General features: G+C 45.7%; 2 protein-coding genes across 2 annotated transcripts in view; both read left to right on the top strand.

The window, feature by feature from the left end:
• Positions 1-6951, top strand: part of PDE11A (phosphodiesterase 11A) — a 142857-nt gene extending 135906 nt beyond the window's left edge. Inside the window, exon 20 of the mRNA XM_063340503.1 lies at positions 1578-6951. Coding sequence (XP_063196573.1) covers positions 1578-1739 — 162 coding nt within the window. The 3' untranslated portion in view covers positions 1740-6951. The remainder of the gene's footprint in view (positions 1-1577) is intronic.
• A 1085-nt stretch (positions 6952-8036) lies between these two features.
• On the top strand, positions 8037-10596 carry LOC134518962 (intraflagellar transport protein 70B-like). Its single transcript, XM_063342385.1, has one exon. The coding sequence runs from the start codon at positions 8080-8082 to the stop codon at positions 10078-10080; it is 2001 nt and encodes a 666-aa protein (XP_063198455.1). The 5' UTR covers positions 8037-8079; the 3' UTR covers positions 10081-10596.
• The last annotated feature ends 17267 nt before the right edge of the window (positions 10597-27863 follow it).

Below are 27863 nucleotides of genomic sequence, written 5' to 3'. Positions count from 1 at the left end.
GGTGGGAATGTTACAAATCCACGTCCATTCTATCAGTGGAATGACTGTCCCCAGCGAGCAGTACTGCATGGGCAGAGACTGCAGTAAACTCTGCCTCTTACCCCAGGCCCAGGGTTGCAAAATCATCTGCCTGGTCTGTGCCATATTCTGAGGAAATAATTTCAAGCGGATTTGCTCTGAGTTCCACCCAAATCAGCTTCTTACTCACGGCGTGATTTTTCAGAAGTGCTGAGCATTCATATTTTCTACTGAAGTCAACTGAAATCGCAAGTTTTCAGCACATCTTAAAATCAGGCCATTAACCCTTAATTATCATATAATAGCTCAATTAAAAAGCTACCAAGACTTACTTCAGCAGCTAACCAAGCTCCCATGGCTTGCAGACTAGCTATAAAAAAAAAATCCAGTTCTTTAGTGGTGTCTGGGCTCTGGGGACCATTTAAAGCGGTTGCTGTTAACCCTGCTTTTTAAAGCAAATAATGAAAATTATCAACTGCAAAGGTACCTGCTACCCCTTCCCTTTCTTTTCCTTATAATTTTCTACGCTTTTACAAGAACAACTTTTCCTGTCTTCTCTGTCATTAATTTTTTTTTTTTTATCTTGCACTAACCCTTTATTTCAAATGACAAATACACAGTTTCCGTCAAAGAAAGCATGAGACACAACTCTCAGCAAAACCCACTTCTGGCTAATCAAAAAAGCTGCAAAGGAATAATACTCCTCTGTCCCCAAAGGACACATTACAGGAGCACTGGGGAGGTAACTGGTTAACCCTTTCTTCGCATCTGGGTGCTGCTGTTAATGAGGTTCTGGCTCTCTTTAATGGAGGGACAAAACCAAGTGAAGCACTCGTGGGCTTTCCACATAAGCACTTGATACTCAAGGGGAAGGTAAAATAAACTTCTAGCAAAGGTGTGCAGGACTTCTATAATTTGGGGACTGATTCAAAGCCATCTGAAACCAGATTCTTACTGACTTCTGTGAGCTTTGGACTGGGTATGTAGAAAGCAGGTGATTTCAGTGAAATCTAAAAAGACAATTTATTTTTTTTTATTTTGAGCACACAGAAATGGAATTTTTTTGCCAGCTTTGGAAAGCGCAGTGCTGTTGTGGTTTACTCATCTATGGGCAGTAAGAATCTAGCCCTAGGGCGAATCTGAAGGTTATTTCAGCTTTGTCCAGCTGGTCATCCAGCCAGTGGACCTCCTGCTCATAGATGCCAGCAACCAGCCTCAGGCACTGGGGGGATGCTCACTCAACAGGACTATATTTAAGGATTACTAGAAAGCTAAAGTAGTTGAGCAGCAAGTCTGCCACCTTATGTGCTTTTTTTTGACCTTTTTGGTGGCTTACTTAAAGCCTCAGGTAAAACAAGTATGATAAAGAGATTTCAATGGGAACAATAAGCTTATTTACAGAAGAATTTACAGCTTGGGGGGGAGGAGGGCAGGGGCATGGTGCAGATTGAGCTCTTTTTACCCTGTTACTCCCTGGACCGTATATCAAAGTAGTGGAAATACTGTCAATATGTTTTCTCTCATCCCTTTTTTTTTTTTTTTTTTTAATCTTCTTCCAGTGTCTAGTGAAGCTGAATGTGAAACTGAAGCCTATGCTGGACTCCGTGGCAGTAAATAGAGGTAAATGGGAGGAGCTGCACCAAAAAAGACTTCCTTCTCAGGCAGCATCCTCATCCTGCTTTTCCTCTAGCTTTACCATGTCTCTCAGAGACATAAATTAAGCCTGCAAATGTCAGTGTCGCTTTGCGATAACAGCTGTCTGAAAGGTTTTCATAATCTTTGGCCCACCATTTTTTTGGGAAATGCTTTCACAGACATGCTTAATTGATTGGATATTATCTTGACGGCAGCATAGTTTGCTTTTACTGGGAGGCTTAGTGGGACTGAAAGGAAGGCCTGCGGTGAGACGGTGCTGGTATCTGGAGCGGCACGGAAGACTTAGCACAAGAAGCATTCATTCAGCTCCCCCACATTTCAACTGCTGCTGTAAAAATCTGTAAAGCTGACAACAGACTGAAATATAAGAACTTACAGCTTAATAAAATTAATAATACAGAGCAGAACTGGGATGCAAGCTGGTCAATTCATATGCAAGGAGCTGCAGGAAAACAGAATAGTATGTAATTACATTGTTGTTTTGCATCTCTTCGGTACATGTTATGAATCAATTATGCCTGCTTTTGTGATGTTCCTCTCTCACTCTTCCCTCCTCTTTTATGCCTGAATGTTCTGAAAAGCCTGCTTTGTATTCTAAAGAAGTATTTTTTTACAACAAAGCTTCTTAGTGATTGATCAGGGCCTTTAGAATTGCCTACCTTTGCTACATTTAAAAACAAACTTTATTATCTTTAAAAACACCAACCTGTCCCTGTTTCCCTGAGAAATTCCTATTAACAATGCAGTAAATTTCTCAGCAAGGGAAAGTTTGCATAAAGGTAAAATATTGCATGGTAATTTTAGAGGCGTTTCTTTTATTTTCTTTAAAAAAAATGCTCTTTTAACACATTCATTTTTAAAAAAAATTACAGTGTCCCCTAAGGAAAAGATTAATGGGCTTTAATGAAAATAGAATACAAATAAAAAAGGAAATCTGTTGCCTTGTGCTTCAGGTTTATATTACATTGAAAAGTTGACCATGGATAAGCCTTTCTAGTAAAATTTCCAGTTGAAATTAATATTTTGAAATGGTGGAGAGGAAGAATATCATCATACTGGACTGACTACCTCTTTCTTCTCTTGCAGTTCTTTCAGTACAATTTGAGATGCTATTATTACAGCTAGCACAGCACTAGTCAAGGCTCTCATGTAGACGTCCTGTGGTAGAGGTGTTCATAAAAATTTAATCAGACATGATAGGTCACAAACCCAAACGTGTCTAGTTCTGTGTGATGATGCTAGTATTACCTGAAAGTTGGTCTCTTTCCATTAGTGCAAAGATCACTAGTGTGGCAAAACTGTGATCTATGATTTGAGGGTGCTTTCTCTGCTGCATGACCAGACACAAGAGGAGTCATGTTGCAGGGCTTACGAGTTCCTGGGGAACTCCTAAGGAAAAAAAAGCCTTTGTACTCCGTGACAAATGGAATTCTAAATATAGAGTTGTCTGGCAGCAGAAACTAAAGCTGAATTCAGCTTAGTTTTACACCTGTGCCAAACTCCATTTACTTCAGTGGAATCACCTTGAACTGGCACCAACTTAATGGGAATAGAACTTGGCCCGTCTGACCAGATGCTAAAAAGAGCTTTCCTGCTTTCTAAGGAAAGTGAGTCGTTAGTGCCATTGAAAAGCTGACTACATCTGTCTGACAATCAAACAGAAACAACAAATCTGCTGATCACTTCTTTAAAAAAAACCCACAACAAACCAAAAAACCCTCTGTGCCACTAATCATTCATGTGTCTAGGAGAATAACTGGAAAGTTCAGTACCGTTTCAAACCAATCTGTTAGTACGCGACCAAACCACATCCCTTTCTCTAGTAGAAAGAAGCAGGGAAGGAGCGGAAATGCAGACTGCACAGCAGTGAATACATGCACCAAATGGAAACGGTTCTGCTATTATTTTACCACTTCTTTCTTCCCTCAGTAAAGACAGACGCAGGATAGTAAGCAGCAAGCCATACAGAACTTACAACACGTACTTGATGGGAGAAACAGATACCAGGAACTGACATAGCACCGCCGGCAGGTACACACGGCTTTCCTGAATTTTGATATGGCATATTGCTAAGTATAACATAATTTATAGCGCATACCCTACAGCTTCCCCCAAGGTTGAGTCTCCCCTCATTTCCTCTCCTTTTTATTGGCTTCAGTGCACTGTTGCCCATGGCAACACCCACCGGCAGGGATGGGGATTCAGCAGCACCGCAACCTGACATACAGCTGAAGCTCTAACAATGTCAACCATCAATCAAGTGACTGTTTGTAATTGCCTCCATCTATTTCTCCTGTCTTTCGGTATCTTTGCTATTGTGGGTCAAAATTCAGAAACTGCTGACTAATGTTATGGTTCTGTTCCTCCATCACAAGGAATAAAATGAGAGAGCACGGCGAGATCTTTATCAAATTGTTCTCAGGCAAAACGAAGCAACCCTGCTGAAACCAGGGGGCCACACTAGTGCATCTCAGAACAGCGCTGGGGCTCTGGAAGTGATATAGCTCAATCTTAAAAAAACCCCAACCCACCAAACAAAAAGATATCTTATACCAATTATTTTTTTTAACACTCAGCTTAGGAATCCACAAAAGACTTCCATTTTCGAGAAAAAAAGAAGATTCTTTGTGGAAGCATGCAGTACAGTAAAGAAACATACTCCAGGTTTCTCATATTTTAAGATGGTGGAAAACACTTTTTAACTAACGCTTACAAGATTGATAGAGGGAAATTGTATCTGCTTTTCATTATTTCTGATAGGGAAACATTTTCCTGGCACTTCAGCCAGTTTTGCCAAACTCTTCGGAGATTTGCAGAGGAGAGATGACTGTGTAGGTTATTAAATCAGCATTCTCCATCTTCTACTTGTTTCCATGCCCGCTACACAAGGGGAGATCAAGACCCATTGAAATCAGTTTAGTTCTGCGAATGCATATAAAACACAGGTCCACAAGAGGCGAGGACAAATTGGAGGGCATGTAGAGAAGAGGACGGAGAACCCCCGGTTACCCAGGACAGTGCCAGTAAAGCACTGCTTGGCCTTTCCCTGGAGATGCCCGACACACCTGGTCTGCCTCAGCAACAGACAAGTCATCACTTATTTGCCCCAGTGGCCTTGAATGAGGGCTGTAGCATTCACAATTCAAATGCTAAAACGCAGTGAGCATGTGGACCATCCTTAGAGTCACAGGGGCTTCATTCTGCCCCAGAAGTGCTCAAGCTAGTTCAATGGCAATGCCTTTTTTCTAGGTGTCCTACTGCCTAGTGCTAGCTGCAGCCTGAACTCGGTCAGGTTTCTTGTCTCATGAATTACAGGCCATGAGGTCCCACAGGAGCCAGTCAGCAGCCCTCATTTTGTCATCAGAAAATGCTCGGGAGAAGACCTGGGTCTTCATCCCCATCCCCATCCTCAGGCCACACAGTAATTCCACTCAGGATTCCCACCTGTGAGGCTGCTGACCAAAATCAACCTTTCCTCACCAAAAAAAAACCCAACACAAAAAAAACCACAAAAAAGGCAAAAGCATAGATGCCCTAGCATTGCATCAGGTAATCAGGAAGGAGCCTGACATTCAAATCGTACTTGATTTGGAATAGGCTTTCGAACTGTGGGTACACCTTCCCCACCAGCCCGTGGGGAGTACAAGGGTGGGCTTGTCTCCTGCCCTCCTGCCAAAGCCTTACGTGTGCTCAGCAAAGAGACGGGACACTCACTGGGTACAGCCCTGATTTCTGCTTCACTCCTGGGAGATGCACAGAGCAGACAGGCTTTGGTGGAAGAGCTCAGGAGGGGCTCATAAGTAGGTCCTTCTGGATTAAAGCCCTCCCCTGCAACATGATGCTGTGATGCCACCAGAAATACAAACACTGGTCAAGGTGAGAAGCACCTGGGGCAGAAACTCTCCTGTGGTTCAGAAAAAAGGGTTTCCCACCTCTTGAAAACAAGATGCCCAAGAGGTATCTTTGACCCTAGTTCGAGTAGTAAAATCAGACAGTCTCCCCTCAAAGTGCCCCATCAGTTTGTCTTTCTCCCAGCCTGGGACCGACAGGTGAAGCAGAACAACTTCCACAGAACACGATCAAGCTGTAGACATCTGCTTCTGTCAGGACACGGTTTTGCTCCTGCTCCAAAGCAGAATCACACTGAGAAGGTTAGGCAGCAGTGGCTCATGGAAGCTTAAACTCAAGGCCCCATGCGGCAACTGGACACTGAAGTCCCCACGCAGCTCTGTCACAGCCAGCCCCTACTATCTGCAGGGCCGGGGGCTCTTGCTGAGAAGGTCGTTAGTCTGTTTTGCGCCCTGCAGAAAATAGCTGCAGAGTAGAGGAGTATGTTTTGTTTTAGCTCAGGTATTCCTTCAGATGGTGTCCTTGGTACAGCGGCTGCATTTTTTCTGGACTGGTGACTTTGCTAATTGCTCCTTCTTATCGTGCACTGCAATCTCGTAATGTGCCTGTAGTTATCAACAAAGCCAATACTAGTACTCACAAACTATTTTTGAAAACTGCAACCAGCAGTGCCTAATGTCATTTGTAATATTTAGGTAAATTCACCCTAGTGGAAAAATAGGAGGGTTTCAGTCTATGGGCCAAATACTTATTTTCCCTTCATAAATTTAAAACAATTTTAGTTATTGATAGCTGGTTTATACATTAAGTGAAATTTTAGAACAGGTTTATTTCAACGTTATGTAAAACATACTAACAGACACTTCCAATGCTTAGAGTGTTCCGGGCAAGAAAATACAGAGCAAGACATTTTTTTAATTAGCTTTGTCAAATAAACAGAAGATTGTTAAGAGTAAAATCATGTGAATGGTTTCTAACGTAACAATGAAATGGGAGGTATAAATCAGCTGAAGTGAGAGACCCCAGAGATTTCCATCACTTGAATGTGCCAGTATTGGAACACATACTGTATATTGCTTGTTACCTTTTCTTTCTTGGATTACTTTGTATTTAATTACCAATTTATAAGCACGTTGGACACTGCATCTTACAGTTGTGTGGCGAATACCATTACCAGCTTTGAGCCTTTGCCTATGGCAAACAACTGACACATGCAAAGAAATACTATATTTTCTAATGCAAGCGAATCCTACATACTTTCCAAATGTATAACCTAAGATTTCTGCATCCTTTTCCTTTTTGCATTTTAAGACCATTACCCTCACTGTTTTGCTTTAGTAGATCAAACAATGCTGATCCAGCTTTTTAAAGCATGTTTTTGAAATTAACAACTTGGTCTCTCTAAAAAAAATAAATAAATCATTTTAATGGTTTGCTGTGATTTTTTTTTTAATTATTATTTTCTTTGCAACTACCTCGTTGGGATGAATCAGAGCTGTATGTATTGATTACTGAGTCACGCAAACTGAAGAGCTGTGGAAACAGGTGCCACTGAGCGGCTCAGATCCAGTTTTTGAAACCTGAGCTTGCAGCACACATGCCCGGGAGCAAACCTAACTTTGTTGGATACACTTGACATCAGTCTGGAATGACCAGAAACCAAATTCATCTAGCGACGGTAACAGAGCCATTTACGCATACAGAAATGACACAGGTTATCCAGGCTGAGATACCGGACATATAACTGTTTAGTATAAATACCAGTGGGGAGGAATATCCCTGCAAAGAACAGTTATGTTGCTGAAAGAGTTTCAGAAAAGTTGGAAATAATTTCTTCTACTTTTTTTAAGCTGCAGGAAAGCTGGCAGGTTGTGCTAAGGTACAAAAACACCCTTCCTTCCGTCAGCCGTGACAAACTTTGAATCCTGACAGGCTGCAAAGGGAGAGTTTCATGTTCAAGAAGTCCAAAACAGCAGTAGCGTACTTTCTCGCCCGTGTTCCAGGACGGTGTCTTTAGCTTAGGGCTTTTACGCTACCACTTACTGCTGAAGAGAACTGTTACACAGCATTTAGAAAGAAATTAAAGGGGTTGATTTTGATCTTGCACGTTCAGGCCCAGGCAGAGTTTTCAGGAGGCGCACACTGTGTGACCCAATGCGGAACCGCCACTGAACAGCCCCTTTCACGGCCCGGGAGATAAAGCACGAACGGGTACAGAAAGCGGCCGGCGAACACCGAGGATGCGGCCGCTCCCTCGGGCACCACGCCGGAACCCTCCGGCACTCCCGCCCGTGACGCCTCCGCAGCCCGCTGGAGGGGCGGCGGGCGGGCCGAGGGCCGGCGGCAGAGCTCGGCACAGATGCCGGTGTCCCGGCCCGGGCCCGCCCGCCGCCTCACCGCGGGCACTACAGCTCCCGGCGTGCCCGGCGGCCAGGCGCAGAGCCCGCTTCCGGGGGAAGCAGCCTCCCACTGCGCCTTCCGCCGCGGCGTTGCCATGGCAGCGCGGGGCCCGGCTTCCGCTTCCGCCCCGGCGGGCCCGTTGCCGTGGCAGCGGCGATGGAGGCCGCGCCGGTGCCCGACGGGCAGTACACCGCCGTCGTCTACGGGCTGATCGGCGGCGGGCGGTGCGGGGAGGCGGTGTCGCTGCTGAGCCGCGAGCTGCAGAAGAGCTGCCGCTCCCGGGGCGGCCTCTCCCTGCTGGGCTACTGCCACTACCAGCTGCAGGACTTCGCGGCGGCCGCCGAGTGCTACGAGCAGCTGGCGGCGCTGCACCCCGAGCTGGAGGCCTACCGGCTTTACCAGGCGCAGGCCCTCTACAAGGCCGGGCTCTACGCCGAGGCCCTACGGGCCGTGGGCCCGCTGCTGGACCTCCCCGCCTACCAGGGCCGGGCCCTGCGCCTGCGGGCAGCTATCTACTATGCCCAGGGTGACTTCCCGGCGGCCAAGAGCCTGGTGGAGGAGGCCCTCGCCGCCGCTGCGGAGGGTGGCCCTGGAGCAGCTGAGGACCCCTCAGAGCGGGCTGACGCCGAGATCAACCTGGGCTGTCTGCTGTACCGGCAGGGGCGGCACGAAGAGGCCAGCAGCAAGTTTGCCGGTGCCATGCAAGTGTTGGGTTACTGCCCTGAGCTGTCCTACAACATGGCGCTGTGCTGCTACGCAGCCAAGCAGTATGCTCCTGCTCTCAAACACATCTCCGATATCATAGAGCGTGGCATCCACCAGCACCCAGAGCTCAGCGTGGGCATGACCACCGAGGGCATTGATGTCCGCAGTGTAGGAAACACTCTGCTCCTGCACCGCACGGCCCTGGTGGAGGCCTTCAACCTCAAGGCGGCCATTGAGTACCAGCTGCACAACCTGAAAGCGGCCCAGGAGGCGCTCACAGACATGCCACCGAGGGCTGAAGAGGAGCTGGATCCAGTCACGCTGCACAACCAAGCGCTAATGAACATGGACAGCCAGCCCACTGAAGGGTTTGAGAAACTGCAGTTTCTTCTGCTGCAGAACCCCTGTCCGCCAGAAACTTTTGGAAACTTGCTACTCCTCTATTGCAAGCATCAGTACTACGACTTGGCAGCTGATGTGCTGGCAGAGAATGCCCATCTGACCTACAAACTGCTCACACCTTACTTGTACAACTTCTTGGATGCCATTATTACTTGTCAAACTGCCCCTGAGGAGGCTTTCCACAAGCTAGATGATTCAGCAGGGCCGCTGATCGAGCAGCTGAGAAAACTCACGAAGCAAGTACAGGAAGCTAGGCAAAACTGGGATGATGAAGCTGTAAAAAAAGCAGTCAATGAGTATGATGAGACTCTGGATAAATACATACCTGTCTTGATGGCCCAGGCAAAGATTTACTGGGACATGAAGAACTACACAATGGTAGAAAAGATTTTCCGCAAATCAGTGGAGTTCTGTAACGAACACGAGGTGTGGAAGCTCAATGTGGCTCACGTACTCTTCATGCAGGAAAGTAAGTATAAAGAGGCCATTAGCTTCTATGAACCGATAGTTAAAAAGCACTATGACAACATTCTTGATGTCAGTGCCATTGTGTTAGCGAACCTCTGCGTTTCCTACATCCTGACAAGCCAGAATGAAGATGCAGAGGAACTGATGAGGAAGATCGAGAAGGGAGAAGAGCAGCTGTCCTATGATAATCCTGATAAAAACATCTACCATCTTTGCATTGTCAATCTAGTCATTGGTACCCTCTACTGTGTGAAGGGAAACTATGACTTCGGTATTTCAAGGGTCATTAAAAGCCTGGAGCCATATAACAAAAAACTGAGCACTGATACATGGTATTACGCCAAACGGTGTTTCCTGTCCTTGCTGGAGAATATGTCCAAGCACATGATCATGCTACGTGACAGCGTCATTCAAGAGTGCATTCAGTTTCTGAAGCAGTGTGAGCTCTATGGAAGAAACATCCCAGCTGTCATCGAGCAACCCCTTGAAGAGAAGAGGATGCACAGTGGGAAAAATACAGTTACCTACGAAGCCAGGCTTTTGAGGGCGCTGATGTATAAGATCATTGGGTGGACTGCGTAAATGGCACTCCTGTACAATAGAAATGAGAACTTTGTGACTGTTCTCCTCTTATGCTTGCGAGGTGATGCTCACCCTGGTAGTCCATGGTAGTATGGGGTTTTCTTGATTGCTCACCTTTAAAGATTTTGTCCTGTATTTTAACAACATCCAGGGGAAAATACAATATTTACATGAAATAAACCAGCACCAAATAACTAGGGGTATTCTCAGTAATCTGTCACGTTGTGTTGACTGAGAACTTCATTACAAAAATATCATAGAGTTTTTACCTGTATAATTTTTTATCCTTCTGAAATTTTGAGCAGGTTTCTTTTTATTTGTTGACAGGTGAAAATAATTTGCTATCTGTCTCTTCTAGCAGAGAAATTGAGGAAACAGAGTTGGTTTAATTCTCTAATTTGTGCCTGTGCGTGAAATGTTTCTTTCTTCTGCTTTTTCCAAGGTATTTTTAATATGTTACAGACCATGTTGATAGTATATTTATACACAAAAAATGCCTTTATAATAAAAAATCAGTCCTGCAAACATAAACATTGCCTTTTCCTAACTCAGTAATAATACACGAGTATTCTGGCAAATTGCATTCCTAATACAGGGACCAGGAATATATTCCAAGAAGGATATATCAGGACAGTACCTCAGTTTAGGTCTACCCTTGCAGTAAAGTTTGTTATGACTGGACATAACTGGCTTCAGAGACACTGCTCGGTGCCACCCCTCGGCTTCTGCGACCCCCAGAGTCCCCGTGCCTGCGCCATCCGAGTGGCAGCTGATGCCCTGCAGACCCCTTTGGTAACAAGTGCGTGTTTAATAACGCAGTCCTCCATTTGCCTGCCTCTTTAGTCAAAACACCATTCTTAGAATATATCAGTCTCTGGTAAGAGACCTTGAGAATGTGAACTTATGTTATTTTCCATATTTCTCAAAAAAGCATGTAACTTCCATTTTATGTGAGGCTTACAACTTCTGCCCTTAGATGGAAGAAATCTGCTTCTCAGTTTCCTCCTTGCGTTACTGTTCCTGCATCTCCTAATGCCTCTCTGAAACCTTGTTTATTTGCTTAATTCCTTTACTTGGCATCTCCACCATGCTGGCATCAGAAAGTGTATTTTCTCAATAGTCTTCCCATTCCTTTTCAACCATATTATGTGTTACACAGCGAAGGGAGACCAAAATACCTTTCAGTGTTTTTATGCAATCTGGTTCTGTGCCCCATGGCTGCTCTCCTTTTTGGTATTCTGCCTTCTGAAGCGATGCACGATCTGAAGTTTTTTTAAATAAGGATCTAAGATCCGCGGCATTACTTATTTGCTTACCTTTGATACAGGCTCCCAGAAGAGCTCCTCACGGGGGAATTTTGGTATCAGGCTGCGCGTCTCTCAAAATCCAGTTTCTGTGCTGTAGTTTACATGGAAAGAAAGAGGACAGCATTTTTGAAAGTTGCTCTATTATAAAGCATATATAATACCTAATCCTTCCAGAGATTTAGTGTATATAGGAATTGAACAGGCTTGCAACCATTTCAGCTTACAGAAAGTCAACTCTGCTTATCTGCTGGGAGAGAAACCTGTCAGGGCTGAGCAGAGCCTTTGTAGCTAAAGGAAATGGCTGTGGGTTGGGTGATGTTACAGTTTACCCAAAACTTCCTATAACAGCAAAGTAAAATCAAATTTAACAGTGTCAAGAATGGGAAAATATTCTAGAGAGGCTAGAGAGCAGGCGGGAGATGCAGCAAGGTGTCCTAGGGCGGCCTCCATAGCTCATTACTAGTCCATAAAACCCCCCGATTATGGTGATATTAAATATTTCCCACAAGTGCTTCCCCACGAGGAGGAGACCGGTGATTTCAAATTTTGTTCACCTCCATGAAGCACAGCAGCAGGCTGTAAAGTATGTTTCTAATTTACAGTGAAATTGTATTATATATTAGGCAGCATAAACAGCATGACCTTTAAAAAAAAAAGTTTTTAAAAGTCACGCCACATAATGGCATCTGAAGTGCAGTAATGGGCAATGACTTAGGGAACATCAGCCCTTTATTTAATATTCATTGTGCGTACTCTGTAAAAGTCAGTAGACATTTAAAAAAAAATAAAAATTCACTTTGCAGATTTGTGCCTGTGCAAATGTTGAATGCCCTCTAATGGAGAGCAATTTAGAGACCTTTCCATGGCTGACCATTCGGTGATGTTCACACGCTCTAGCAGTTTCTGTACAACCGGTGCATGACTTCCATTAAGGCTCTGCAGCAGGATTAGCCGCACTGAGTGCTTCAGCTCTTTCTCGCCTTCCATGGCCACACAGGGGTCCCACCACGAATAAGCGGAGGTGACGGGGCTGGCTGGCTCTGGCAGGTGCTGTGCAATCCTGCCAGCCTCCAGGGAAGGCAGAGGACCCTCAGTCACAGGGTGAGAAGGGAGAATAGCGATGCTCCCCCGGAAAAAAAAATTCCCCATAAAAGGACATGGAGTTTGGCAAGTTGTAGCTGTTCTAGAAGATACGGCTAGAGGGCAGTCAGCATGTTACAACACATCAGGCGTACAAAAAATCACTGCAGAATCCTAGGGAAAATGTCAATAGCAGCATTTTCCCTGTTCTTCCCTTTTCCTCCTCTGTTTTTACCTGCTTTTCCTCCTCTGTTTTTACCTGCTTTTCCTCCCAGAGGTCAGTGCACGCCCAGAAAACCCAAGGTTTCTGAGCAGGTTGGGTGATGCTGAACACCATGACCCCAGTGTGGAGAGGCCTCTGCTGCTGAAAGGCGAGGGGGAAGCGGCAGAGCTGAGACACAGCAGGAGGAGACCCGGGGCAGGCGCTTCCTCCTCTGCTGCATCAACTGACGCTTCTGCACGGGGTCTCCTCCCCATCCCAGCAGTATTTTCCACCCTGTCCTGCCTCTTCCTCAGCAACAGCCACCCAACCTTCCCAATAGCCCCTGTTTTGTCCTAGAGATCCCCCTGCCCCTCCTGTGCCCAGAGGGATCGATGGGGTCCTGGGGTCACATGGCTGTCATCTTTTGCGGTGTGAGTGTGTCACTTCCCCCAGTGGCAAGCATGCATTTATAGCATCTCCAGCTGCAAAGCACTTTGGTCATGAAAAATATATAAATGTTACAATCAGTTTTATCACTGTCTTTATATCGCATTTAATGTTATCACTATGTGACTTACACACAAAATAAATTTTTAAAGGAAAGCACATACATTTTCATTTAGGGAAAAGGGAGGACACCAAATAATCGTTTATGCTCCTTAGAAATACAGTAAAATCCACTTAAATTAATGCCCTAAGCCAGCACAGTTCTTCTTTTGTCCACAACCAAAAATCACTGTTTTCGTTTAAAGGAATGCAAACAGAAAACACTACCCAGAAACGGCTGACCATATTCCCAGGGAGGGGCAGATAAGCACAGATTCCTAAGCAAGAGCCTCTGCTTTTTTTGGTGGGAGCAAGGGGAAAGAAGCCCTTGGCCCTCTGTTATGGCATTAGTACCCAAAAGACGAGCAGCACAAGATGCCTCCCATGCACACCACCGCTGTAGTGAGGCCAATCTCCAGGATTTGATTTGAATTAATAGCCTTTTTTGCACCTCAGCCTTACAGTGCATCTTGTGAAATGTTCTTGCCCTCAAACCTTACAAAACCCATGTTGCAGGTGACAAGCTGTATTGTACCGCAGTGGGCAGATCTTTTTTTTTTTTTCCAGCTACCCTTGCAGTAATTACAGCGTGAGTTGCACAAGCAAAGGCCTCAAACTGCCATTCTGCCAGCAGCCCACCTGCGCCGGTGGGAGGAGCAGAGGAGGCACGAAGGGCCTGAGATGTGATTTACTTCGTGCTCCACCTTGAATCCCCTTGGTGCTCAAGTCTCTGCAGTTAATCAAATGTCTGCTGACACCACCAGCAGAGCAGAGGCAGTGGATGCCAGGGACACTTGTGATCAGCTCCGCAGTCAGAGCTGATCAAGAAATTTCAGTAATCAAGGGGTGGCTGACATTACCATAAGGCAGATATAAAAGATAAGACAAAAGCATCTTCTTCTTGTACAATCCTGGGAGGAACATGATTAGAGTCTTCCTCGGGGAAGTCAGGGGTGTTTCTAATGTGTAAGCAAGACCCATTAGAAGATGGACAAGGAGAGGAAATGGTGAAGTTACATGCAAGAATAAAAGTTGATTTGGGCAGCCTATTCCACAATATCTTACTTACAACATCCTATTTTAGATGCCTGAGTTCAAAACTTCCACACATCCACATTGGCTTTAGCCTCCAGCAAAGGCGGCAGAGTCTGCCCCTGACTAATGGTTTGGAGATTCAGGGCATCGATGTGATAACGTGACTGTGTGGGCTGAAAGATAAGCACTGAGAGATCCATCTTCTCTCCCCCAGGCTTCTCTTCCTTTATCTCCCTTTGGCTTTTCAGCAAATAAAACCTTCTCTAAATTTTGTGCCTCTGCTAAATCCTGCTGTCTTCTTAAGGAGTGGGTATGCCTGGGACAATGCGCATCTTCTTCACATCATGCCACGTAGTTCATACAGAAGAAAGATAAACACGTGAACGCCATCTGGTTTACCAAGAACTAGTCCACAGAACACATTTCCCGCAAAAACGTCTTTTAGCGCAAAGAGCTGAGAGGGATGGTAAAACACCACCTTCTTTCAAGAAGCACAGCAAGGGGCATCTCTAGGCGTTCCTTGCACATCCACCACCTTTAAATGGCAGCCTCCAGTAGAGGAGGTTTCAGCGAGGTGCAGCCCGTGCCTACTGAAGCTCTGGTGCACCAAGCCAGGGCACGCGGCACTGATGCTTATGTGGTGTGCACCTTAGTCAGGGCTTGCACATGGTGCCGCATCAGCTTTCATGAACCGCAGGCTGGCCTTCCTGAGAAGGCACACTTGGCTTTGTCACTCTGCGCTGGTGTGGGGACATGGACAATGAAAGCCAGTAGCAGCAGAGGGGAACCTGGCTGGTGCCCTAGTGGGTGGCGGGCAGGATTTACACACGTGGAAATGGTGAAAAGCAAGTTAGTGTTAAAATCCTCCCAGCTTCAATCAGTTTGATGCTAATCAGTAATATAAGGACATCCAAGTGCGCATACGGTCTGGGAGACACTGCAGAGAAATATTGAGATGTAACTGATACAACAAAAGCTGTTTTGCAGTCCTCTGTTTGGACAGTGTGACCTACCCATGGCTTGCAAAAAAACATTTTCTAAATAAAGTGAAAGAGGCTTTCAGTCCTGACAAACTTTTAGGCTTTACTTACAGCAAAACAACTCTTTTTAGCTGACACTTTTCCATTAAGTAGAAAAACTGAGACATTTGATCTCAGTTTCCAATGAACCTCTTGATTAGCATAATTTTCCTAGACTTTGCCTAAATTGAAACTAATAAAGCCTGCTCATACAGCAGACCTTGCCAAATCCAACAGCTTCAGTCCAGAATGTTGCTATTTTTGCGGTTCTTCCCCTAAATCCAGTATAGTTTATAGCCCAAGCTGAAGCCCAGGGAAGCCAATAAAAAAGTTCCCGTTGACTTCAATGAGCTTTAAACTGGCACTTGAGAAAATATCCATTTTCACAGCCTGCTATTTCGAGCCATCCAAGACCAGCTTCTTGAAAGTACTGAAATGCTACAACCCCAGTCAAATTCAGTGACAAAAAATCTTGTTTCCACCCACTTCAAAAGCTGCTTAGAAAACAGCTAACGCCCATGTTGCCCGTGGTGCAACTGCTGCACATTAAGAAAACATCGCTGTCGCACAACAAGAGGTAAAAGTGGGCAGAGGATCCTGATCCTCCACCTGGACCCAGCCGGGCAGAGTTTCCCCCAGCAGCCCACGCAGCCCACCATGGCTCCAAGCACAGAGCTGAGGCCTCCCGTCCACGCAGCCTACGGTTACCCATACAGCGCAGCCCCAGCCCTGGGAGACACCCTCAACCCAGTGGCCACATCACTGGGAACTGCTCGCAGAAGGAAACTGGAAACACGAGCACCAGTTTTTTTTCTGAAATGTGGGAATCATCACTCGCCATCCAAACTTTTGAACGTCCCGAGGTGAATTTACACACTGGCTCTGAATGGTCTGATCTTGGCTGTGGTGCTTTTGTCCTCTGCTGCACACAGTCAGCCCCTTCTCTGCGTTTCAGCCTTTCTTGCTGCTTACCTTCTCCTTTCCCCCCAACTCTGCCTCTAGGACCGTTGCCATCCTGTGTCACAAGCAGGGAACAGGTTGACTAACAGCTTTTTATGAGTCGGTTTTATTTTATAGCCCTCTTTCCCGTGGGAGAGGGCAGAAGGAGCTGGCTAACACTCAGATCCTGTTGGGTTGAACTGTTTTCTAACAGCCGTCTTCCAAATTAAAATTAACACAGCTCGGATTTTTCTTAACTACATTTCTCTGGTGCCTCACAGAGCCCTTTGTGTCCTCCTCCACTGATTCACGGCCGTTACAACAGCCGGCAAACAGAAACGCGAGAGCTCTGACATGGCGTATCTGATTTTCTTGCTCTGTCAATAGTATTTATCACTGCAGCTCCCATGCGGAGCGGGACGGTCTGCTTCTCCATCAGAGCTGAGGGACGGGGGTTTCAGGGCGCACATAAATCCTTCGCTCTTCCCCTGCAGAGCAGGTCAACGCACATCACGTTTTTAAAGCAAAACCAAAAAAAAGCCACGTTTTCTGATGGCTGTCATCTGTGCGCTACTTCAGCCATTGCGATAGCACAGAGATAGCCACCGCACCGACATCAGCCCCGCAAGTGTCCGCGGGTGCGAGGCAGGTGCGGAGACAGCTCCATTAGGAAACGCCGCCTGATTTATCGGAGCGGCATTATTCTTTCCCTGGCAGCACATGCCTTTGTGTCACCTTCAGGGAGGGAGAGGGCTGGCCGGCTGCTGCCATGCTCCGGCCGTGCTACAGAGGGTGCTGCGACGCCAGGTTTGGGCCGGCCGGGAGCCGGCGGCGGGTGGCGCCGGGCGGGGAGCGGCACCGACGGCGTCCCCGGGACCAGCGTCCGCCCTCTCCGGTGTCCGCCGGGGGCCTGGGACAGACGGATTGCCGGGAACGAGACCGAACATACGCCGACAGCTAATATTCCCTCCAGACACAGAAGGGGAATAGAAACCCTTTTTTTCCTAGCCCACACTAGAGTTCGCCGCTCCTCCTGGTTGGAGAGAAGGAAGGGGGAAAGGGAAGCCAAAAGCGCCTGGTGAAAGGCAGTAGTCGAGGGCAGGCTCTGCCCTGAAGAGACCGCCTCGGGTCCAGCGCCGGCCTGCCTTTGGCTCTCCGGGAGCTCCCTGCTGCTGCTTTCCCCGTATTTAGGAGGGCAAGGCCACGCATGGGCAGGCAGCGAGGTTTTTATGCTGCCTCTCAGCATCACCACCAGCTGGGGACCAGGGGGAGGGAAGGAGCAGTTTTGGGTACCTTCACCCCGGAGATCCAGGTGATGCCGTGCACCCCTGCAGCCTCTTGCATCCCTTGCACGCCTCTGTAGCCCCCTTACATGGATTGCACCTTGGAGGAGGAGGACCTGCTCAAGTAGGCATAGGTCTGACCTATACATATTTGTACAGTCCAGGGCACGGCTCCGACTTCACTGGAGCTTCTCTAGACTTGTGCTGGTTTTACCGTAGGGAGCTTTTGTTTACACGTATGAGAGCACCTCCCCAGCAGTCTCCACTGAACCCTTACAGTCATGTGCAGGATAGGAATCACCCTTTCTGCAGGGATGGAGGAGCAGCCATAGCTTTTCCCGGCATAATGTGTGACACCTTCTTTTCTGCCACACTTAAATGCTTCTTGGCCTGCTCCTGCCCAAGAATCAAATCAGGGCTTCAGAAGACATGAAATACTGGTAACAAGAGTTAATAGCAATGAAACAGTCGACAAAATATAAAGCTGTTAGAGCAGGATGGAGTCTCTGGGAAGGAAGATGTGCAAGCCCTGCCCTGCCTTTGTGCTCAGTCCAGGGCAGAAAACGCAGAGACGCCTCCCTGATCTTGTGAAATGCCTGCGAGTGAGCATGTGTAATGTACTGTGAAATTTTTGTCACTTGCTAGGTTATAAAGCTGGTTATAGGAGAATTTAATAAAAAAGGAAACCAGTTTATCTCTTTCTGATAATTTCTCTATGGCTTTAGGGTCTCATTCTGGCTTCCTCTCTGTGCCTGGAGAGGTGATCCTAATATTCAGTGTAAAATGTACAGATTCCCCGAAGGGAACTTGAAAGTAATGCTCTGCTTCAAATTCAAACCTGACAGTACATATCACATCAGGGGATCCCTTTTATCAGCAGGATATTCAGAAGGGATGAATGATTTACTCACATAATCTCTTAAACCTTTCACTTGCAGAGTCTAAGATAGAATTTATAGCATTTTTATCATTTGGACCTAAAAAAAAAAAACAGTAAAATTCCTCTATGAAATCTGAAACCCTACTCATTGATTTTCTAGCTGATGAAATTTCAAAGGAACATGTTCTTCCGTGATGGAGTAACAGCAGGCCTCTGCCTTGGCTTTGGTGTTTTCTCATGTTAGAAATCAGATAATTCCTCCCTAGGGAGACACATTTAAATAGATACCTCCTATGTTTTGCATTTGAAAACACTGAGGATGTGTATTAACCTCCCATAATTAAAGATGGTACCAAGTTTTGTGCAATTTATTTCTCTAATTTCCATTTGCTAAATAGATGTATATTTACACAAGAAACCTAAACAACTAATGCCTTCATTCTGAGTTTTAACCTAAGTAATCAGTTTTGTCTTCAGGATGATGAGGATGACAACCTAGATAACAACACTTGCTTAATATTTCTGCCATGTAGCTACTGCAGAAAAGTAAACCAAAGGTGGGCTGTGACATTTTATTTCCCTTCCTAAAATATGTTTGCCTGTCTGATATGTTCTCCCTTTATTTGATGAAAATATAAGCCGGTCTGAGTCCAGGTTTTGCTTATCCTGTTGTACCGATAGAGTGGTATCACTTTTTTTTTTTATCTTTCTAAAGTTATTCTTGAATTAAACTAGGAGAAATGAGCCCAGAATGAGAATGCAAAACAGATTCTCCTCTCGTTTCCTGGCACTGTCATTGTGTTTGTTGTTTGAACCCAGAACCATTGGACGTTAATGCAGGGTGAGAACTAGTACAAAGAAATACATAATAATGCTAATAACTTCTTCATTTGAATTTGAGGAGATGTCAGAGGCAGGAGGAAAACGAGCATGATTAGATTGGTAATCAGCATATCAGAAGCATCCAGAAGCACAAACCAGAGTTACAAAAACTGAGATTTCATTTTCGCTGGTGTGAACGTGCACTCAGCCTTTCAGAAAGGCGTTTCTGTCTGTTAATTAATCTCCGGTTGGTTGTCCGCAAACAGTGATGTGACTCCAGTTACGACTTTGTTGTGCCCAACTGTCACCTCAGACCACGTTTCTATCACACCCTATCCTGGGGCGGGGGCATGGGGACAGCTATTCCTTGCCACTACTTTCCTGCTTCACGGTTCTCCCATGAGAGCTCCACACCAGCGGGTGATTTGCTCAGTCGGGATATTGCTGACCTCCACGAGGCAGCGGTCCTCACCAAGCGCTAAATTATGCTCACACTTTTCCAGTGTAAGCCCCAGTACTTCCATCCAATTCAGCAAAACGCTGTCTGATTTACACTAGCGTAAGCAGCAGCAGGATTTGGCCCTGTGGAGCAGGCTCTGTACGGCCAGATCCTCCATGGGTATAAGTTACCGTGGCTCAGTTTGCATTTGTAATGCCAAATTTACTTCTTTCCATTTAGTATGTGGCCCAAGGTCAAGTTACGAAAATATTTCACTGTCATAATTATTCCCATGAAATCCAGAGCACTTTGTATTTGGCAGCCAATGTCATTTCCCATGCCTTAAGAAGCTGGCATTAATTTCCTGACACTGAACAAAGACAGATTCACTTATACATTTTCCTGACTGCCATTTTCCTTGCCTTCTGAGTTTGAATCCCTGCAATCTGATGCAGTCCTGGAGGAGCCTTCCTGGGCGCTACTGTAGTACTAACAATAACCACATCACCATTTAATGAGGATTTGTGCCCAATTTCATTCAGAGGGAGTTTTACCTTCAACCTGGGGAGTAAGCCTGGCAACACTGCCTCCTTGTACGTGCCCTGGACTGTACAGGAACTCTTTGCTGCTGCATTTTCTCCTGGAGAGCCTGCCTGTCCTCATTAGAGAGCAGAGGTGGGGACCTCACAGGTGGGCTATTTCAAGCCTGTTGCCATGTGTCAGTAGCCCTGCAGCTGGATAATGCTGTGTGGTTGCATAGCACCAGCTTAGTGCTTCTGATACAGACCCTCCAGTACCTTCCCTCTCCGAGCATCCTGCTTATACAGCGTGGGGCTCCCCAGGGAAAAACACTGCACCGTTTCTCCCATATGAAATGAAACTCAGGCTAGGAGCAGCCAAGCAGGAGCTCTGGCGGCAGCGAGGGGGATGGCTTGGGATAAAGGCCCTCAGTGGGTGAATTGGCCCAGGACAGGACACCCACGAGAGGCACTGGAGGAAGCCCTGGGCTCCCCAGGCTAGGAGCTGCAGGGGGGTCAGGCTGGGGCCTGTGGGATGGCTGCAGGGGAGCCAGGGCATGCTCCCGTGCCTCTGAGGGACACAGCCTCGGCTCTGCCCTCCAATGCAGTTGCTAACAGCCACCTCCTTTCTTGGTCACACAAAAATATTTCAGTCCATGACACGTAGCTAATATCCTCAGCTGATGTTGGCTTGCCTGGCTCCCCTGAAGCAATGAATATTTATACTAGCTAAGAACTGGCATGTATTTCGTATCTTCCTGATTATTTTCTCCCAGCTATTTTTGTTTGGTTTTCCATAGCACTCAATAGGCTGAGTGCCTCTTTTATGCAACATGGTCAGTTTTCACTGTAATTTTTTCCCTTATAGGTTTGTTCATATTTACACATCCTGAATTCCCATTAGTACTTCACACTAATTTAAACTGGCCAGTGGCAAAATTACCTAAAATGCGTTTGTCCCACCCTGATAAACAAAAAGACCCATTCAATCCCCTCTGCCCCAAAAAACAACAACAAAAAAATTGGAATATATTCAAGTCAGATAATTTCGCACATCCATGGCAACAACACAGGCGTGGAAATTGCGGTGTGGGCCCTCCCACACCCTGGCCAGCACTGCAGGATTTCAGTAAAATTTCCCATTTCTCAGGATATTAAGTTTGACTGCAAGGAAATCCAGACATCATGTAATCTCACTCCAGCATCGGAGTGGAGCTAATAAAGATGCATAAAACATGCCACAGCCTGGAAGCTTGCTCAGAGGCTCGCATTTATGTTTCGAAATGAAGACAAGTACAGCGTGGGTCAGAAAGAGTGAGGGAGGAAGATTAAACTCTAGGATAAGGAGGCACAGCCCACTGGAAAAATACAAACTTTCATGAGCGGGGAAGGCCAAATGTGACTCAGGTTTTGATCACACACGTGCCGTACTGATGCTTGGCCACTGCTGCGCACTGTGCTCACCTCCACTTCTTCAGCCCCAAGCAGGGCTCATCCATGGCTGGGGACACCCATGGGTGCTGCCCTGGGTGGGGGCACAGCCACTCTTCTCCTGTCCCCCCGTAACGGAGAAGTGGGACCTGAACCATGCAGGTGCTGAGGCTGGTCCCTGAGTGCAGAAGTGTCTTATAATGATCTTTACGCCCCCTTTGCCATTTCCCTCTCTGGCCCAAGGACAGGGGTGAAGTAACTGCAGATGAAGCAATGGAGCCCTTGAGCCAAGATCTGCGTGGCATGTAGGCACCTGAGCTTTGCCATTTCAGCGAGAGGTTCCCAAATATCTTTGGTAATCCGTCCCTTAGGATATGGCGTACAGAGACACCGCCTGAAAGCACACACCTGTGCTGGGGGTACCTCGCTGCTATTGCGAGGTTGCTCACCCCTGTGGAGAGCGAGGAGCTGGGCAGGCTACGGCTCCTGGGGCCAAACAGCAGCATCACAACCCCTGCCGAGCAGGCAGACCTTCACCTCCTGCTTTGGGGCCTCGGAAATGGGATGCTGAACTGAGCTCAGTGGGCTGTTGGCAACACTTTTTAAGTGGTTTGGTTTATCGTCTGTCTGAAAACCCTCTTTTCTTCCATGCTTGGGCTGTGGGTTTAAAACCAGCTGCTGTCATGAAACATGAGTTGGGGGTTGTTTATTCCTACACCCGTTCTGTTGTTATACACAATAGTCGAGCTCACCAAATCCACAACCACCAGTTGTGTCAGCAAAGCTCTGAGGCAAAATGCACGGGGACAAGGAGAGGCAAAGCCATTTCCATTACACAGCTTAAGCTTACGGCACATGGGGAGAGCACTTCATTACATGCTCAGAAAGCATATGAAGGTCTCATCAGACATCTTGGGTGGACATCTGGATCCGAGGTGGGAATGTATGTGAGAGCCAACACCCGGCAGGTGCAGGCCAGTGGGACAGACAGGAGGAGGAGAGGAGAGGAGAGCAAGCCGAGAAAGCCAGTGGGACGAAGCCTGGAGCACGGTACAGCCGCTCTGGGTGGACATCGACACCGGAGTGCTGGGATTTTTCTTGACTTTAGCAATGTCCTGCCACGTCAAGACAGCCTCCCATACATATCTGGCTTCAGCGATACTAGCCGCTTTTGGAGGGCTTATCTCTTTAATTAGGATAGCTTTCATCACGCAGCAATGACGCCCGCCTCAGTTTTTATAAGGGTGTTACAGCAGAAGTTGACAGAGGTATTGGGAAATGTGATGATTTTAACAGAGTTTTGCAAGTCTCATACCCCAGGGCAGCTTTTATGTATTCCGTGCTCGTTTGCAGTAAATAAATTCGTTTTCCCTTGCCTGCCCCTTTCCTATGCTGTTCCCTTTGAAGCTACACCCCTGTATTTGGTCACCGAGAGGAGCTGCTTGTGTCCCCCCTCTCCCTCAGGAAATTCCCAGCTGGACACAGGAAAGATTTGCTAGTTTAGATAGGAAAAACGGGTGCAGAGTGTATAATTCAGCTCTGAATCATGATGTCCTAAGGATTTAGCGAGGAAACCTATTGACACATGTAAGCTTTCAGGAGTTAAAACCATGTTGTGGGGGCTGTCTGGTGATTTTGCAGAGCTGCTGGCAGGAGCCGGGTTGAGGGGAATCCCCTTGGTGATTTGTAGTTTTGGAGGAGGAGGACTGGAGCTGCTGAACTGCCAGGAATTTGATTTCTGGCCGCAGCTGTTTATTACATCTCGTCCTGTTCCCCCTCACAAGGCAAACCCACACCTTCTGAAGAGGCTACAACACGCACTGCTTATTTTTACCACATCACAGAAACGTCTGACTTGGCTCTCTCACTGTATTTTTAACGCTTGCCAATTCTAACACCTCAGATATAAAACTTTCAGACCGTCCTCTGCCTAGCTCTTGCTTTTTTCAATTTGATTTTTCCCTAGCAACGGGATGTGCCCCAAAGTATTTCTGATGGGAGCAACCCTCATCTTAACAAGCGAGAAGACCTTGGCTCTGTATGATATATGCCCTAGTTAAAGTAAACAATAACATTCATATTTTCCTGTAGGCTGCACCAGAGCACTGGTCAACCATTCAGTAAGTAGCCCATATTTCTTATTGCAATTTATGGCCTTGAGATGGACAGGAGCTAATGTAAATGTCCTGAGCTTTTGTGAGGGATGGTGCAGGGCACATAATGGCTTTGTAGTTACCTCTGCTGAGCAGATACACAGTTCACTGATCTGTTAAGCACTTTTGAGATCATGCAGTGTGTAAAAAAAATACTACGTACTTGTAAATGTCAAGAGGAGTTACTGGTATTTATAGAAAAGAAACTGTTTTACTGTTTCCAGTTCTGTGGAGCAAATATGCTGTATACTTTAGGGTTCAGCTCCAGCAGCTCAGTAGTTTCCGCGTGGATCAGATTTTTAAGGTTATAAATTGATTGAGATGACCTCGGCCATTCAGCACCGTGCCTGGATCTTTTAAAGCCCAAGGAAAGGCAAGTGACATTTAACGGTGGGAAAGAAAGCAAAGCGAAGGGAATAAGGGGGTTTGTAATATGATAATAAAAACAAGGCATGTGCATTTCATCAGCTGGATTTCATAAAGAGCTTGATCTTGCAAGCTCTCTTTTGCAAAACATGCCTGGGTGTATGAATTTGTGTGTTAGCCCTGAACGCCAAACAACTCGCTAACAGGACTTGCCAAACACAGAATCAAGTCAAGCAAGAAAAGAAAGGATCAAGTCTGACAATAAACACGCATTCTGGAAATTGTGACTCCCTAATTTAATGCACCACATGGAAGGTACATGGAAGACTTTGCATTTTAATTTATCAGTTTCTTTTTAATTGACCAGATTAATTATTTCCACCTTGCTATTTGGCAGGTAGGTCACTGCTCCTTTTCACAGCATTAATGAACTAATTCCGTTTTTCCCCTTGTAATTAAAACTACGAGTTACAGAGATCACATTTATAAATTGGCTTGGTGCACAATAAAATTTACTCTTTATTAAATAAAATATAACATCATTTCCCATGCCGGAAGGGATTTATTTTCTTTGCATTTCTCCACCAGCAAAAACATGACAAGAAAAAGAAAAAATCCCCTCAGCCCTGCACTTTTCAATCAGTAATAAAACCGGGAAAAACAAGATTACCAGCTAACTCATGAACACCCACAAGCCTCCCTTGGGCACGCCAAGCTCAACTACAAATGTGAAAGCAATTGGAAGTTTCACATTATCAGTGTTTTATGCTCTAATCAAGGTTCTCTCATGATCTGGTCAGAAGGCAAGGCTTGGAAGTATCCGGCTATGCTAGCTGAGGAGGATGCACTGCAGTTGGCCCATTAGATTTAGCCGCTTGCTTTAAGAGAGACTGGAGGAACATCAAGACTTGCTCACTGCAACCCACACAACTCCAACTCACTGGGGTGGGCTCATCTGGCGTCTGCCACACTATCAAAAGCTTGTCTTGATTATTAACTTGCCCGCTCAAATAGCTGTGCTTAAATACAAGCACAGCCCATATTTATTATTATTATTATATTCCTGCCTTTAAATGCTGTTGTCCAGTGAATTTACGTAATGGCACCTGATTCAGGGAGAGGCTGTATCTCACTGGTTGTACTGAACCGTGATACACAGGATAAGATGTGAAAACTGGAATTGAAATGGGAGGAAGAAGCAAGGGGGCTTTGTACAGGAACAGGGCTGTAAAGATACTACAAACGATTGTCTGAAAATGTTATTTTGTATTTCTAATGAAGGCAGAAGGTCCTTTTTTGTTCTGATGTTAGGCCCTTCTAAGTAGTGAATTTAGTTGTCTGAAAGACACCTAGAAATTGCATTTCAGAGCCAAGTCCACAGGTATACATCACATGAGCACCTTCCCCCACTGGCTTAAAATCCTCTCATGCATGTGCTGGCACTGAACATACCTGTATTTTTCTAGTCAGAGATTGGACAAAACATACTTTTTTTTTTTTTTTTTTTTTAAGATGTGTATGATCTAGTTGCAAGGCAAAAAAACCCTAAAAATTACGAATATTATAAATATGTTTCAGAAATAAGCAGTAACATTAATCTGCCTGTGAGTTCTTGTGCATATGAGAAAAAAGCAGAGTCCTTGTTTTCTTACCAAATCCCTTGCCTTTCTCTAGTGGTCAGGGTAGCTATCACAGCGCTTGCACAGGGGACGCAGAGTGAAGGAGAATTGTAAGGATGGCAGAGAAAAGAGGAGGGAAACCAAAGAGATAGGAGAAGGTTAGGGGGTGCTGGAGAGAGTTAGAAACTCAGGTACTAGTGCTGGCCTGGGAAAATAAGTATCCCAGTCCCCAGAATTACAGCTGCCCGAGTACAAATGTGGCTGACAGCCCTCATCCCTTTCTGCTCTGGTGTGAGCATCTGAAGCCCAGCTGTTAGGAAACATTGGTTTTCTCTCCGCAGATTGCATTTTTTCCCCCCACAAAGAAATAGGCAAATACTAAAATGTATAAAACAGCCTTAGGTCTCATTCTCTCTGCATCTGTGAGGCTGAGATGAATTCAACAAGATTGTGAATAAAAATCCAGCAACTGGTATTTCTAATTCCATTTCTCAGTGGAAAGCTTCTAGTAACAGCTAATAACTAAGTCATACTAATCAACTCAGTGACAAAACCTCTAAAGTATGTAATATAACATAGTTTCTGATTTTTTTTTAATGGAACCTATATGTTGCAATCTCCTACTCTACAGTCGTAAAACTTTATAGTCTTCTCTTTTGTCTACTGAGATTTCAGGTGTTTAACCACTGACTTCCACCCAAACAAAGTCTGAAGCAACAATAATGCCATCCATGTGCTGAAGTAAATGAGCGTTTCAGCTTGGCTGGCAGTGACAGCTTTTACATAGGCAGGCAGGCGCAGCGGTCCAACTTCTGCCCTCAGCTGGTGTAACTTCACTGTGACATTCAGGGTTGTCAGTGGAATTACTTCTGATTTACTTCAGTGCGACTGAGGAAAGAGTTTGGCCTGGTTTGTATACACTTATGGAGAGAAACCTAGAGGACAGTGTCTGTTCTTGTTTAAAGTATAGCAGGAATTACAGTGTTGGTGAAGAAAAGCATGCAAACTGTGATTGCAGCCAGCAGTGGCGTTGCTACGGCACGCTGTCCTCAGGCTGTTCTTAAAATGCCTGGAAGTTTGGTACCTTGCCCACTGCCTGTGGGACCGAGGCATGTTAAAGTATTTACTTTAAATGACTTTTCAATTCAACTTCGACCCAGAGGCACCTCTGGAGAGACAGCGGTGGTGGAGGAGGAGGGACAGCGTACAGGAATCTGAAACAATTAAAGCTGTTTCGTGCTCTCCTAGCACACTTCTGCCCATGGACTGCCTCGCATTATGTTGAAGCCTGGAAAGTTTGGTAATAAAAACGCAGCAGTTCAATTAAATAAACTCTCCAGGCATAGGAATATAACAAAACTAGGGAGTTACCTAAACTCATTACCAGTCCTGACTGGCCATCGCTTTGCTGCAATGATAAAGAGTCACTACAAATAACTATAATTTATTTCCCATGTCTTATCTTGTAACAATGGTCAAGGGACCCTTCTGGCAAGCACAGTCCCATTGACCATGGGGAAATCTTCACTTGCTAAAGTTCTCCTCCTCTCCTACGCTCTGGATTTCCTTTGGGTAGTAATAGAGATCAGCCTCAGCACTCATAGCACCATTATGTATTATCGCAGCCCCTGCTAGCAAAGCCCCAGTCAAAGGCCTGACGGTACTTTCAATAAAGTAACTTGTTTAAGGGGTTTGGAACCTGATTATAAAAATTCATTTGAGGCTGAAAATTTGTGCTTTGGCACTAGAGAATGGCAAAAAATAAATTAGTAACTAAAAATAGAGCTTGATAGTTTCAAGGTAACAATGCAGAGAGAAGTCAAACAGAGCCGAGCTGGAACAGCACAATTTGGATTCAGTTCTGCAAAGCTCAGATTTCTGTTTTCTTCATTCAGTCTTTGATATGAAAGACTTGAACTCTAGAAAAGAGCTGCCTTAAAACTTGAGGAATTTGTACCTTGAAATATTTGTTTAGATTTTACCACCACCCTCCCAAGTTTCCAAGTTTCCCAAATTTTCTGGAGTTATGTCACTACAATTAAAGAATAGCTTGTCCTTTTCCACCGAAAGCCAATGGTGTTTTGGGTAGGAGAGGTCAGCACCCTCCTTCCACCACGTTACATTCATATGTTCTGCCTCGAAGT

This window comes from Chroicocephalus ridibundus, chromosome 7, assembly GCF_963924245.1.
Source record: "Chroicocephalus ridibundus chromosome 7, bChrRid1.1, whole genome shotgun sequence".
NCBI lineage: Eukaryota > Metazoa > Chordata > Aves > Charadriiformes > Laridae > Chroicocephalus > Chroicocephalus ridibundus.
The sequence above is the reverse complement of the archived record's forward strand: the minus strand, read 5'-3'. Positions and strand labels throughout refer to the sequence as shown.

What these genes read in the sequence shown, in the direction of transcription:
- LOC134518962 (XM_063342385.1), top strand. Translation starts at nt 8,080, where the DNA reads ATGGAGGCCGCGCCGGTGCCCGACGGGCAGTACACCGCCGTCGTCTAC.